Source organism: Mytilus galloprovincialis, chromosome 13 (assembly GCF_965363235.1).
Source record: "Mytilus galloprovincialis chromosome 13, xbMytGall1.hap1.1, whole genome shotgun sequence".
In the NCBI taxonomy this organism is placed as follows: Eukaryota; Metazoa; Mollusca; class Bivalvia; order Mytilida; family Mytilidae; genus Mytilus; species Mytilus galloprovincialis.
The window spans coordinates 37669926-37684248 of record NC_134850.1 but is presented as its reverse complement, the minus strand read 5'-3'; the positions used below and the strand labels follow the sequence as shown (position 1 = coordinate 37684248).

The following is a 14323-nucleotide window of genomic DNA, read 5'->3' as shown; positions in this document are numbered from 1 at the left end:
TTTTAGATTATTTTTGTTGACACTTTAACGTTCTAAGCTGTTGGTCTAGATTTTATGTCTTACAAGGATAGTTGGTAACATTTACTTACATTGTAGTAGAAGAAATTTTGATTTGCAATTTTTGTTTTTTTTTGCAACATGTACAGAACAGGCAACATTATTTGGATAAGATATAAACTGCAGTTTAAATAAAATTACGCAAATTAAGAGACCCATATTATTTAATTGAGCTCATTTTTTCCTCATACTGGAAAAGCACTTTTCCTTCTAAATACCTGCTGTTAATGCAATTTTCAGCAAAAGTGCTTTATTAATAGATATAGGAAGATGTGGTGTGAGTGCCAATGAGACAACTCTCCATCCAAATAACAATTTCATTTTCCCCACCATACCTTAATATGAAATTATTCAAACTACTCTTCTAATCTTTCCATGAGTGATTTCCATCACTTTGATTTCTGGATCTCTGTGGCCTTAAAATTAATCACACTTGGAGAAATTATGTGTGGTTCTCTGCAAATAATAATTTTATTTAGTTCTGATCAGGATTAAAACATGGCTACCATATGCAATATTTTAACCGGATAACAAGTTTCAAAAAATAATTTTCTCTGCATGGCCAAGTTTTTGCAATTTTGTAGCATAATTATAATTTGCTCAAGAAAGGGATAACAACGTCTATTGATATTGAGGCTTAAAAGTTAAAAATTCAATATTCCTTGACTCCTGATGGGAAAAAGGCTTCTGGAAGGTAACTTGAGTTTTATTTGCCTTATTGGAATAAATTTACTTTTAAATGGAAGATATTAAGAAGGGGGAGTTTTATTTTGAGGACAAAGTTAAATGTCACTTACAGTGACTTGACTGTTAGTGTTGCGCTCCACCTATTGCAACTTATTCGAAAGTTGAACAGTTTGGTTTTATAAAAGAAATTGCAATTTGGTCAGAATTTTTAATGAGTTGCAATAGTTAGATAGCAACACTAACAGTCAAGTCACTGTAAAAAATTGTGTTAAATATTAGGCAGAAGGATTTTGAAAATAAATAACTTTTCAAGAGAAGAATTAAAAACCTATATCTTTGCACAAGACAGGATGATAATGAATATTCTGCAACTCAAAATGCAGGAAAATAATGTGTACACAAATGAAAATAATATCTGTACAACCGAAATACAGAAAAATAATAATAAATATGCATGGCAACAGATAATGTAAATGATCAATCAACAAAAGCACTCCCTACCAACACTCTCAACCTCTATCATAAGGCTTGGCATATATTATGACCATTAATTCCCTAAATGGCAATATGCATTGACAACAGGCAGGTTTGAGAGTTGTTAGTCACATCTTTTTGATAACTAAGAGTTAACTATTATAATGTGTAACTTTTTACTACCTATATCTCACAACCTCAAAGCATGTCATCCCCCTCTTACATTGTAGCTGTAGCCTACTAGTATTTTAAATGCTTGAATGCACAACAGCCATGTATATGCATGGATTTTCTGATTTTTTTTTCTCATATATAGACAGCATATGTTGGCAGTGCCAATGTTGCACTTGTTATTGGGAGTTAATGCCCTTTGGTATATATGTTTTTATTAGCCCAATTGTGTCTACATTTCTTGTCTGATTTTTATGAAAAAGTTAAAACAGAAAAAATATATGGAAGTTTTTTGATAAGATAGATGTTAAATATGCATGGACAGATTCTTTTATTTATATTTGATTTGATTTGTTTTTATACATTTATTTTTCTTTTTCCTTTTAGATTTCAAAAGAAGAAAGATCAAGTTGACCCTTTGATTCAGGTAGAACTTTAAATTGTTACATCTGTTTATTCTTTTTAAATTAATATAGTAGTGTATACCTAGTATAAATGCAATGAGACAACTATCTACCAAAGATATATGGCATGTGGCAAACAACAACCTTTAGATTACAGGTTCTTGGTTTGAAACAGGCACACTTTGGTCAATGTTGAAACAATATACTGCAATAGTTTAATTTTGGATGTAACACGTCTTCTGATTGGCTGACGTTATTTTGTTATGAGTCCTTATACATAATTTAGTCATGTGACCGTAACATCATCAACGTTTTTTCATGGTTTTCTACAGTTTTAAATGTAGTTTTATTCGAAATAACATAAAAAATGTGATGCACACTGTTAAATAATGCGCTACGCGCGTTATTCAGTGTGCACCAAATTTTTTATGTTATTTCTTCATAGACAGAAAAAATATTACATCCATTCCTTAAATAGAAACAAACTGAAAATAATTTGCTAATTATCAGGGTTTTGCTTCTCAAATTGGTACAAAGTACCAAAAAACTACACATTTTACAAAATGACACAAATTATCCATACAAGTGATCTCACCTACAGTTCGAATACCATTCATAACAACATATATAATTAATAAACCAAGTTAGATATCAGTCATTATACCTCTAGCTGATTTAGTATAAAGTTACCATTATAGGCAGTCTGGGAAATGTTTATGCTAGGAGTTATGCAGCATGATTCATTGACTTTAAATTTTATGCCTAGTATTTTCATTTTGATTGCATCATTTGTATTATACTATCAATGTCTCAAAAAAGGCAAGACATATCTCTGTTTCAACTGTTTTTGTTTTTTAAGTATATTCAGAATTGTCTAATGTGATCTTTTAATTCAGATTATATTGACTGATAATTTTTTTTTTTAAATACAAGATTTTGTCAGAATTTGTTCATAAAAACAGCTTTTCAGTCTTCTATTATTCTCTTTATTTTTTCAGAACTCTGAAGAATTGACAGATGAAACAATGGTAATACACATTGTTTTAGGTTGTATGGGTGTCTTCTAGATCTGTCTTGAATCATTGAAAAGCAGATTACAATTAGTTGCAAATTTTAAAGACTAATGTTTCTACTAAATTTAAATACAGACTATTTTGAGGTTGATTTAAAAACAATTTAAACACAGTCTTATAAAAAAGATTAAATTTATTACAAAATGAACAATATTTATATTTATGCCCCATTTATGGGCATTATGTTTTCTGGTCTATGTGTCCTTCCGTCTGTTCGTCCCGTTTCAGGTTAAAGTTTTGGTTAAAGTTTTTGGTCGAGGTAGTTTTTGATGAACTTGAAACTTAGTTAACATGTTCCCTATGATATGATCTTTCTAATTTTAATACCAAATTAGAGATTTTATCCCGTTTTCACAGTCCACTGAACATAGAAAATGATAATGCGGATGTGGCATCCGTGTACTTGGGACACATTCTTGTTCTTTCTAAATTGTATGCTCATTCCATTTTTGTCCCCCAATAAGGGTATGATAATGGTAATGGTTTCGGTTGGTCCATCTTCCCCAAAAGCACGAATAGTTGTAGACCGATCGACATCAGTTAAAATTATTTGTCATCATATTCTATCGACCATTAAGTTTTCCTGTCTGTGCATTCATTCATTCATCCGTTCATCCACCTGTCCTGCTTCAGTAAAAGTTTTTGGTCAAGGTAGTTTTTAATGATGTTGAAGTCCAATCTTGCAGCTCCTACTCAGACTTTGTAAAACATCACCAATGTCTGAGCAGAAAGTTGATGAACCAGGGGTATGTCAAAGAATGTCTCGTCCTTTTTCTAAAAAAGTTCATTGGAAGGTACCCAGAACTTGTTGATAATTATTCCGTATCAACTTCACAAATAATACACGATGGTTTTGAAGTATAGATTTTGCGTACTGACGTTTTTTAGCTCACCTGACCCAAAGGGCCAAGTGAGCTTTTCTCATCACTTGGCATCTGTCGTCATCGTTCGTCGTCGTCCGTCTTTAACTTTTACAAAAATTTTCTCCTCTGAAACTACTGGGCCAAATTTAACCAAACTTGGCCACAATCATTATTGGAGTATCTAGTTTAAAAAATGTGTCCGGTGACCCCGCTTACCAACCAAGATGGTCGCCATGGCTAAAAATAAAACATAGGGGTAAAATGCAGTTTTTGGTTTATAACTCAAAAACCAATGCATTTAGAGCAAATCTGACACGGGGGTAAAATTGTTTATCAGGTCAAGATCTATCTGCCCTGAAATTTTCAGATAAATTGGACAACCCGTTGTTGGGTTGCTGCCCCTGAATTGGTAATTTAAGGGAAATTTTGCTGTTTTTGGTTATTATCTTAAAGATTATTATAGATAGAGATAAACTGTAAACAGCAATAATGTTCAGCAAAGTAAGATTTACAAATAAGTTAGCATGACCAAAATGGTCAGTTGACCCTTTAGAGGTTATTGCTCTTTATAGTCAATTTTTAATCATTTTTCGTAAATTTTAGTTATCTTTTACAAAAATCTTCTTCTCTGAAACTACTGGGCCAAATTAATCCAACCTTGGCCAAAATCATCTTTGGGGTATCTAGTTTTAAAAATGTGTCCGATGACCTGGCCATCCAACCAAGATGGGTGTCATGGCTAAAAATAGAACATAGGGGTAAAATGTAGTTTTTGGCTTATAACTCAAAAACCAAAGCATTTACAGCAAAATCTGACATGATGTATAATTGTTTATCAGGTCAAGATCTATCTGCTCTGGAATTTTCAGATGGATCGGACAACCCGTTGTTAGGTTGCTGCCTCTGAATTGGTAATTTTAGGGAAATTTTGCTGTTTTTTGTTATTATATGAATATTATTATAGATAGAGATAAACTGTAAACAGCAATAATGTACAGCAAAGTAAGACCTAAAAATAAGTCAAACATGACCAAAATGGTCAATTGACCCCCTAAGGAGTTATTGTCCTTTATAGTCAATTTTTAACAATTTTCATAAAATTTGTTAATTTTTACTAACATTTTCCACTGAAACTACTGGGCCAAGTTCATTATAGATAGAAATAATTGTAAGCAGCAAGAATGTTCAGTAAAGTAAGATGTACAAACACATCACCATCACCAAAACACAATTTTGTCATGAATCCATCTGTGTCCTTTGTTTCATATTCACATAGACCCAAGGTGAGCGACACCTAGTTATTATCTTAATAATGTTTTATATTATTCTTTTATTTGTCTTTATTAATATTACTTTTACTGTTAAGTCTGTTTTTTGAGATATCCTTTTTGACGTAACTCTGTGCTTATGTTTCCCATCATACTTTGAAAGACAAAATTATTTTATGATGTGACTCTGTACATATGTATCTTGTCATACTTTGAATGACAAAATTATTTTATTTATTTATTAATAGTACTTTTACTGTTAACCCACTTTTTTTGTGATATACATTTGACATGACTCTGTACTTATGTATCCCTTCATACTTTGAACCACACTATTATTTTATTAATTATTACTTTGTATTGTTTATTCAGTTTTTGTTATATATCTATTTTGTGTGACTGTATTTACGCATCCCGTCATACTTGGAACGACAAAATTATTTCATGTCTACCTGTGCGAATTTCAAACGCGCAATTTTACACCAGTACTCAAAACCCTCGTGCCTTGATGGGTGCATTTTACATAGACATATAAATGTGTCTGGTGCCCCGCCAAACCAACCAAGATGGCCGCCATGGCTAAAAATAGAACATAGGGGTAAAATGCAGTTTTTGGCTTATAACTCAAAAACCAAAGCATTTAGAGCAAATCTGACATCAGGTAAAATTGTTCATCAGGTCAAGATCTAGCTGCCCTGAAATTTTCAGATGAATCGGACATTCCGTTGTTGGGTTGCTGCCCCTGAAATGGTAATTTTAAGGAAAATTTGCTGTTTTTTGGTTATCTTGAATATTATTATAGATAGAGATAAACTGTAAACAGCAATAATGTTCAGCAAAGTAAGATCTACAAATAAGTTAACATGACCAAAATGGTTAGCTGACCACTTTAGGAGTTATTGCCCTTTATAGTCAATTTTTAACCATTTTTCGTAAATCTTAGTAATCTTTTAGAAAAATCTTCTCCTCTGAAACTACTGGGCCAAATTTAACTTAACTTGGCCATAATCATCATTGGGGTATCTAGTTTGAAAAATGTGTCCGGTGACCCGACCAACCAACCAAGATGGCCGCCATGGCTAAAAATAGAACATAGGGGTAAAATGCAGTTTTTGGCTTATAACTCAAATCTGACACGGAGTAAAATTGTTGATCAGGTCAAGATCTATCTGCCCTGAAATTTTCAGATGAATCAGACATTCCGTTGTTGGGTTGCTGCCCCTGAAATGGAAATTTTGCTGTTTTTATACGACCGCAAAATTTTAATTTTTTGGTCGTATATTGCTATCACGTTGGCGTCGTCGTCGTCGTCCGAATACTTTTAGTTTTCGCACTCTAACTTTAGTAAAAGTGAATAGAAATCAATGAAATTTTAACACAAGGTTTATGACTACAAAAGAAAGGTTGGGATTGATTTTGGGAGTTTTGGTCCAAACATTTTAGGAATTAGGGGCCAAAAAGGGCCCAAATAAGCATTTTCTTGGTTTTCGCACTATAACTTTAGTTTAAGTGAATAGAAATCTATGAAATTTTGACACAAGGTTTATGATTACAAAAGGACGGTTGTGATTGATTTTGGGAGTTTTGGTTCTAACAGTTTAGAAATTAAGGGCCAAAAAAGGGCCCAAATAAGCATTATTCTTGGTTTTCGCACAATAACTTTAGTATAAGTAAATAGAAATCAATGAAATTTTAGCACAAGGTTTATGACCACAAAAGGAAGGTTGGGATTGATTTTTGGAGTTGAGGTCACAACAGTTTATGAATTAGGGGCCAAAAAGGGGCCCAAATAAGCATTATTTTTGGTTTTTGCACCATAACTTTAGTATAAGTAAATAGAAATCTATGAAATTTAAACACAAGGTTTATGACCATAAAAGGAAGGTTGGGTTTGATTTTGGGAGTTTTGGTCCTAACAGTTTAGGAATAAGGGGCCCAAAGGGTCCAAAATTGAACTTTGTGTGATTTCATCAAAAATTGAATAATTGGGCTTCTTTGATATGCCGAATCTAACTATGTATGTAGATTCTTAATTTTTGGTCCCGTTTTCAAATTGGTCTACATTAAGGTCCAAAGGGTCCAAAATTAAACTTAGTTTGATTTTTACAAAAATTGAATCCTTGGGGTTCTTTGATATGCTGAATTTAAAAATGTACTTAGATTTTTAATTATTGGCCTAGTTTTCAAGTTGGTCCAAATGGGGGTCCAAAATTAAACTTTGTTTGATTCAATCAAAAATTGAATAAATGGGTTCTTTGATATGCCAAATCTAACTGTGTATGTAGATTCTTAATTTTTGGTCCAGTTTTCAAATTGGTCTACATTAAGGTCCAAAGGGTCCAAAATTAAACTAAGTTTGATTTTAACAAAAATTAAATTCTTGGGCTTATTTGATATGCTTTATCTAAATATGTACTTTGTTTTTTGATTATGGGCCCAGTTTTCAAGTTGGTCCAAATCAGGATTCCATATCAAGTATTGTGCAATAGCAAGAAATTTTCAATTGCACAGTATTGCACAATAGCAAGAAATATCTAATTGCACAATATTGTGCAATAGCAATTAATTTTCAATTGGAGTTATCTTTCTTTGTATAGAATAGTAGTTGATAATATATGTTGGAAATTTGCCAGACATGACTATGATGTCATTTTCTATTTTTATTTGCCAATAACTTTATGTAAATAACTTCTTTGGAAATTTGCCAATATAAAATGTTGCTGATGAAGCTTTCTTTCCTTATCTTATCTAAAATGTTTTTAGATAATGTATGTTGGACATTTGCCAGACATGACTATGATGTCATTTTCTATTTTTATTTGCCAATTACTTTATGTAAATAACTTCATTGGAAATTTGCCAATATAAAATGTTGCTGATGAAGTTTTTTTTTATTGTTTTATACAATAAACAATGTATATTCACTTTTACTACCAACCAATCTTTACCATTCAGTGATAACAAGCACTTTATTTTACATTTTAATATTTTATGATGTATTTAAAAGAGTAGTTATTGTTGCAAACTCCATTAGAAATTTGAATTGATATCAGTTTTGGAAAAAGGGAAAAGGGGATGTGAAAAAAAAGGGGGGGGTTAAATTTTTCTCATTTCAGATTTCATAAATAAAAAGAAAATTGCTTCAAACATTTTTTTGAGAGGATTAATATTCAACAGCATAGTGAATTGCTCAAAGGCAAAAAAAAACTTTTAAGTTCATTAGACCACATTCATTCTGTGTCAGAAACCTATGCTGTGTCAACTATTTAATTTTAGATTTTAAAAGTTTGAAGAAGAAATCTTTAATTGATTTGTAAAATCTTGACATTTGTTTTGTGTAAAAAAAAACCATGTAATGTCAAAAATTTGATCACAATCCAAATTCTGAGCTGTATCACGCTTGAATGTTTTGTCCATACCTGCCCCAACTTTCAGGGTTCGACCTCTGCGGTCGTATAAAGCTGTGCCCTGCGGAGCACCTGGTTGGTTATTATCTTGAATATTATTATAGATAGAGATAAACTGTAAACAGCAATAATGTTCAGCAAAGTAAGATCTACAAATAAGTCATCATGACCAAAATGGTCAGTTGACCACTTTAGGAGTTATTGCCCTTTATAGTCAATTTTTAACCATTTTTCGTAAATCTTGGTAATCTTTTAGAAAAATCTTCTCCTCTGAAACTACTGGGCCAAATTTAACCAAACTTAGCCATAATCAACATTGGGGTATCTAGTTAAAAAAATGTGTCCGGTAACTCGGCCAACAAACCAAGATGGCCGCCATGGCTAAAAATAGAAAATAGGGGTAAAATGCAGTTTTTGGCTTATAACTCAAAAACCAAAGAGTAAATCTGACAGGAAGTAAAATTGTTGATCAGGTCAAGATCTATCTGCCCTGGAATTTTCATATGAATCGGATAATCGGTTGTTAGGTTGCTGCCCCTGAATTGGTAATTTTGAGGAAATTTTGCTGTTTTTTTGTTATCTTGAATATTATTATAGATAGAGATAAACTGTAAACAGCAATAATGTACAGCAAAGTAAGAACTAAAAATAAGTCACTATGACCAAAATAGTCAATTGACCCCCTAAGGAGTTATTGCCCTTCATAGTCAATTTTTAACAATTTTCTTAAAATTTGAAGATTTTCAATAACATTTTCCACAGAAAGTACTGTTATAGATAGAGATAATTGTAAGCAGCAAGAATGTTTAGTAAAGTAAGATCTACAAACACATCACCATCACCAAACACAATTTTGTCATGAATCCATCTGTGTCCATTGTTTAATATTCACATAGACCAAGGTGAGCGGCACAGGCTCTTTAGAGCCTCTAGTTAACTATTGTGTCTGTTTGTTTTGTTCACGCATCGGTGACAATATGATGGAATGTGATACGACTGTCATACAAGTGAGAGGTTTAGCTAGCTATAAAACCAGTTCAATCCACCATTTTCTACATTTGAAAATCCCTGTACCAAGTCAGGAATATGACAGTTCTTGTCCATTTGTTTTTGATGTGTTTTGTTATTTGATTTTGCCATGTGATTATTGACTTTCCGAATGGATTTTTCTCTGAGTTCAGTATTTTTGTGATTTTACTTTCAACTTGAAACTTTGAATTAATGTTCCTATGATATGATCTTTCTAATCTAAATGCCAAATTAGAGTTTTTTCGCAGTTCATTGACCATAGAAAATGGTAGTGAGTGTGGGGCATACATGTACTATGGATGCATTCTTGTTTTAGAATGTTGTTATAGTGTATGAATGAAACAATGTGACATATCATTTATATATGTGTGTTACATTTGAATGTTGTGTCGTTGTTCTCCTCTTATATTTAATGTGTTTAATTCCCTCAGTTTTAGTTTGTTTCCCCGATTTAGTTTTTTGTCCATAGATTTACGATTTTTGAACAGCGGTACAATACTGTTGCCTTTATTTATATAATTCTTCATGTAAACAGCCATGGGGAAATTTGGCTATGGTGTAGTAATCTGGGTTTATAGAAGAGAATTGTAAGAGCTACCTTCCCATATTTTAATTCAAAATTCTATGAGTTTTTGTCTCTGTGAGACATAGATATAACTATCCAGTGGCGGAAGTGAATCATTATATTTCAGAAGGTAGACTACCTAGATGCTTCTTATCTTATATGCAGATTCCTTACATTCTGTGTTTAGAAGTTTCTGTCTGTCATATGTCCAATGTCCTTGACCTCTTTTACATAGTTCAGCCACTGCTTGAAAAAAATTAAGAGATTTTTTTTTGTCGTGTGGATTTCATACTTATTATAAGTAATAGGATTACTATATTTGATATATGGGTTCTTAGCAACGTCTACTTGTCTGTCTGACAGGGTTCACCTGACCTTAATCTCTTTTCATGGATCAGTAATCAAGGTGAAAGTTACATGATTAGGTCCTTTTATCATAATTTATAATAAGCAGTAGGTCAACTGTATGTGGTATATGAAACGACTGTTGAAGGTACATGTCAGTAGAGCAGGTTTCATCTGACCTTGACCTAAGTTCATGGTTCATAGTTTCATCATTTTGTAAACTATCTATTCACATAATGATGTTTTTTCCAAACAAAATTTGTTCATATCCTGCAGCTTGAAAAATAGCACTTTATAGTTTATACTACATCTTGAAAACATTTGACTATATTTCATTTCTACTCACATACTACTTTAACAGCAACATATAGCTCTGAGTAACTCTATTTCAAAGATATGATATAGACTCTATAACTCAATTTCTTTCAGATTTGTCTATTTTTAGCTCACCTGGCCTAAAAGGCCAAGTGAGCTTTTCTCATCACTTGGCGTCCGTCGTCGTCGTTGTTAACTTTTACAAAAATCTTCTCCTCTGAAACTACTGGGCCAAATTAAACCAAACTTGGCCACAATCATCATTGGGATATCTAGTTTAAAAAATGTGTCCGGTGACCCGGCCAACCATCCAAGATGGCCGCCATGGCTAAAAATAGAACATTGGCAAAAACCAAAGCATTTAGAGCAATCTGACATGGGGTAGAATTGTTAAACAGGTGAAGATCTATCTGCCCTGAAATTTTCAGATGAATCGGATAACCCGTTGTTGGGTTGCTGCCCCTGAATTAGTAATTTTAAGGAAATTTTGCTGTTTTTGGTTATCTTGAATATTATTATAGATAGAGATAAACAGTAAACAGCCATAATGTTCAGCAAAGTAAGATTTACAAATAAGTCAACATGACTGAAATGGTCAGTTTACCCCTTTAGGAGTTATTGCCCTTTATAGTCAATTTTTAACCATTTTTCGTAAATCTTAGTAATATTTTACAAAAATCTTCTCCTCTGAAACTACTGGGCCAAATTAATCCAAACTTGGCCACACTCATCTTTTGGGTTAGTAGTTTGAAAAATGTGTCCGGTGACCCGGCCATCCAACCAAGATGGCCGCCATGGCTAAAAATAGAACATGGGGTAAAATGCAGTTTTTGGCTTATAACTCAAAACCCAAAGCATTTAGAGCAAATCTGACACGGGGTAAGATTGTTTATCAGGTCAACATTTATCTGCTCTGAAATTTTTAGATGAATGGGACAACCCGTTGTTGGGTTGCTGACCCTGAATTGTTAGTTTTAAGGAAATTTTGCTGTTTTTGGTCATTATCTTGAATATTATTATTGATAGAGATAAACTGTAAACAACAATAATGTTCAGCAAAGTAAGATTTACAAATAAGTCAACATGACCGAAATGGTCAATTGACCCCCTTAGGAGTTATTGTTCTTTATAGTCAATTTTTAACAATTTTCATAAAATTTGTAAATTTTTACTAACATTTTCCACTGAAACTAATGGGCCAAGTTCTTTATAGATAGAGATAATTTTAAGCAGCAAGAATGTTCAGTAAAGTAAGATGTACAAACACATCACCATCACCAAAACACAATTTTGTCATGAATCCATCTTCTTCCTTTAATATTCACATAGACCAAGGTGAGCGACACAGGCTTTTTAGAGCCTCTAGTTAGATTATATTATCTTGTGAGTAAAACAATTATAAGCAAGATTAAATGATCTAGCAAGATTAAATGCCTTGTTTAATAAAGGCATTGCAGACTCGTTCACCATTCTATATAGTAATACATCTGTTGGTTTGTCTTTTTGCACGTCAGCACTGCTATGGTTTGTGGTATTGATCTTTTGATCAACAAATATAATAATAAATGCATCCAATAATTTCTAAAATTAAAGAATTTTAAATCAAGGAAATCATATAATGATAGGAAATGCAAGCCTTGGAATATATATATAACTAAGGGCTTGTATCATATTTTCCCTCCGGTTTATATGATCTGTTCATCCTATATTGACTCTTAAAATTCAAGAGTCTATCTAAAAATGAGGGTACATTTTATATGGCCTTCCAAATACCGTTTCGATCCCTAACATCACTGAAGAGACATTTATTGTCGAAATCGGGATCTGGTGTACAAAAAGTATTAACACCTTATGTTTGTGGCATAACATCAAGGCCACAAGTTAATTGTTTTCTGTTTAGTATTAAATTTATATTAAGATCCATTTTGTTACATCTTTTGATCAATTTTATTTGGCAATCGTTAATGGCAGTCAGCAGGGTTATAGAACATCAGTTGTTCGACCTGTTAGTCAAATGTGCTTTGTTTAAATATACTTATTCACTTTTTTTGTCTTTTGGAAAATGTTGTTTGTGCTGTATTTAGACCCTTCTACAACGAAATTTGTTTTACTTTTTATGCCCCACCTACGATAGTAGAGGGGCATTATGTTTTCTGGTCTATGCCTCCGTTCGTCCGTCCGGTTAAAGTTTTTGGTCGAGGTAGTTTTTGATGAAACTGAAGTCCAATCAACTTGAAACTTAATACACATGTTCCCCATGATATGATCTTTCTAATTTTAATGCCAAATTATAGTTTTGACCCCAATTTCATGGTACGCTGAACATAGAAAATGATAGTGCAAAGTTCAGGTTAAAGTTTTTGGTCAAGATAGTTTTTTGTCGAGCCTGCAACTTTTGTTGCAGAAAGTTCGACATAGGGATAGTGATCCGGCGGCGGCTACGGCGGCGGCGTTAGCTCACTTCTTAAAAGCTTTATATTTTAGAAGGTGGAAGACCTGGATGCTTCATACTTTGTATATAGATGCTTCATGTTACGAAGTTTCCGTCAGTCACATGTCCAATGTCCTTGACCTCATTTTCATGGTTCAGTGACCACTTGAAAAAAAAGTTCATATTTTTTGTAATGTTGAATTCTCTCTTATTATAAGTAATAGGATAACCATATTTGATATGTGCGTACCTTGCAAGGTCCTCGTGTCTGTCAGACAGTTTTCACTTGACCTCGACCTCATTTCATGGATCAGTGAACAAGGTTAAGTTTTGGTGGTCAAGTCCATATCTCAGATACTATAAGCAATAGGGCTAGTATATTCAGTGTATGGAAGGACTGTAAGGTGTACATGTCCAACTGGCAGGTGTCATCTGACCTTGACCTCATTTTCATGGTTCAGTGGTTATAGTTAAATTTTTGTGTTTTGGTCTGTTTTTCTCATACCATATGCAATAGGTCTACTATATTTGTTGTATGGAATAATTGTTAAGTGTACATGTCTAGCGGGCAGATGTCATGTGACCTTGACCTCATTTTCATGGTTCAGTGGTCAAAGTTAAGTTTTTGAGTTTTGGTCTTTTTATCTAATGCTATATGCCATAGGTCAACTATATTTGGTGTATGGAAATATTTTATGATCTTTATGTCAGTTGAGCAGGTTTTATTTAACCGTGACCTCATTTTCATGGTTCATTGCACAGTGTTAAGTTTTTGTGTTTTGGTCTATTTTTCTTAAACTATAGGTAATGTGTCAACTATATATGTTGTATAGAAGCATTGTTAGCTGTACCTGTCTGCCTGGCATGATTCATCTGACCTGGACCTCTTTTTCAAGGTTCATTGGTCTTTGTTTAGTTATCTTGGTTAATGTTAAGTTTATGTGACATTTGTAATAAAGCTTAGCTTTATACTTAGGACTATCAACATAATATCAATGATTAGTGTAGAAGGCGAGACATTTCAGCATGTCCACATTTGTGATGAAGTTAAAGTAACATCAACTTGAAACTTAGTACACATGTTCCCTATGATATGATCTTTCTAATTTTAATTCCAAATTAAAGTTTTGACCCCAATTTCACGGTCCACTGAACATAGAAAATGATAGTGGGAGTGGGGCATCCGTGTACTATGGACACATTCTTGTTTCTTTATAAAGTTGTTTTGAAGTGA

At 32.9% G+C, this 14323-nt stretch overlaps 1 protein-coding gene across 1 annotated transcript in view; it reads left to right on the top strand.

Moving 5' to 3' along the window:
* The window catches only part of LOC143057777 (uncharacterized), a 52550-nt gene that overhangs the window by 36733 nt on the left and 1494 nt on the right, over positions 1-14323 (top strand). Inside the window, exons 29-30 of the mRNA XM_076231170.1 lie at positions 1777-1816; positions 2792-2821. Of these exons, the coding sequence (XP_076087285.1) occupies positions 1777-1816; positions 2792-2821 (70 nt within the window). The remainder of the gene's footprint in view (positions 1-1776; positions 1817-2791; positions 2822-14323) is intronic.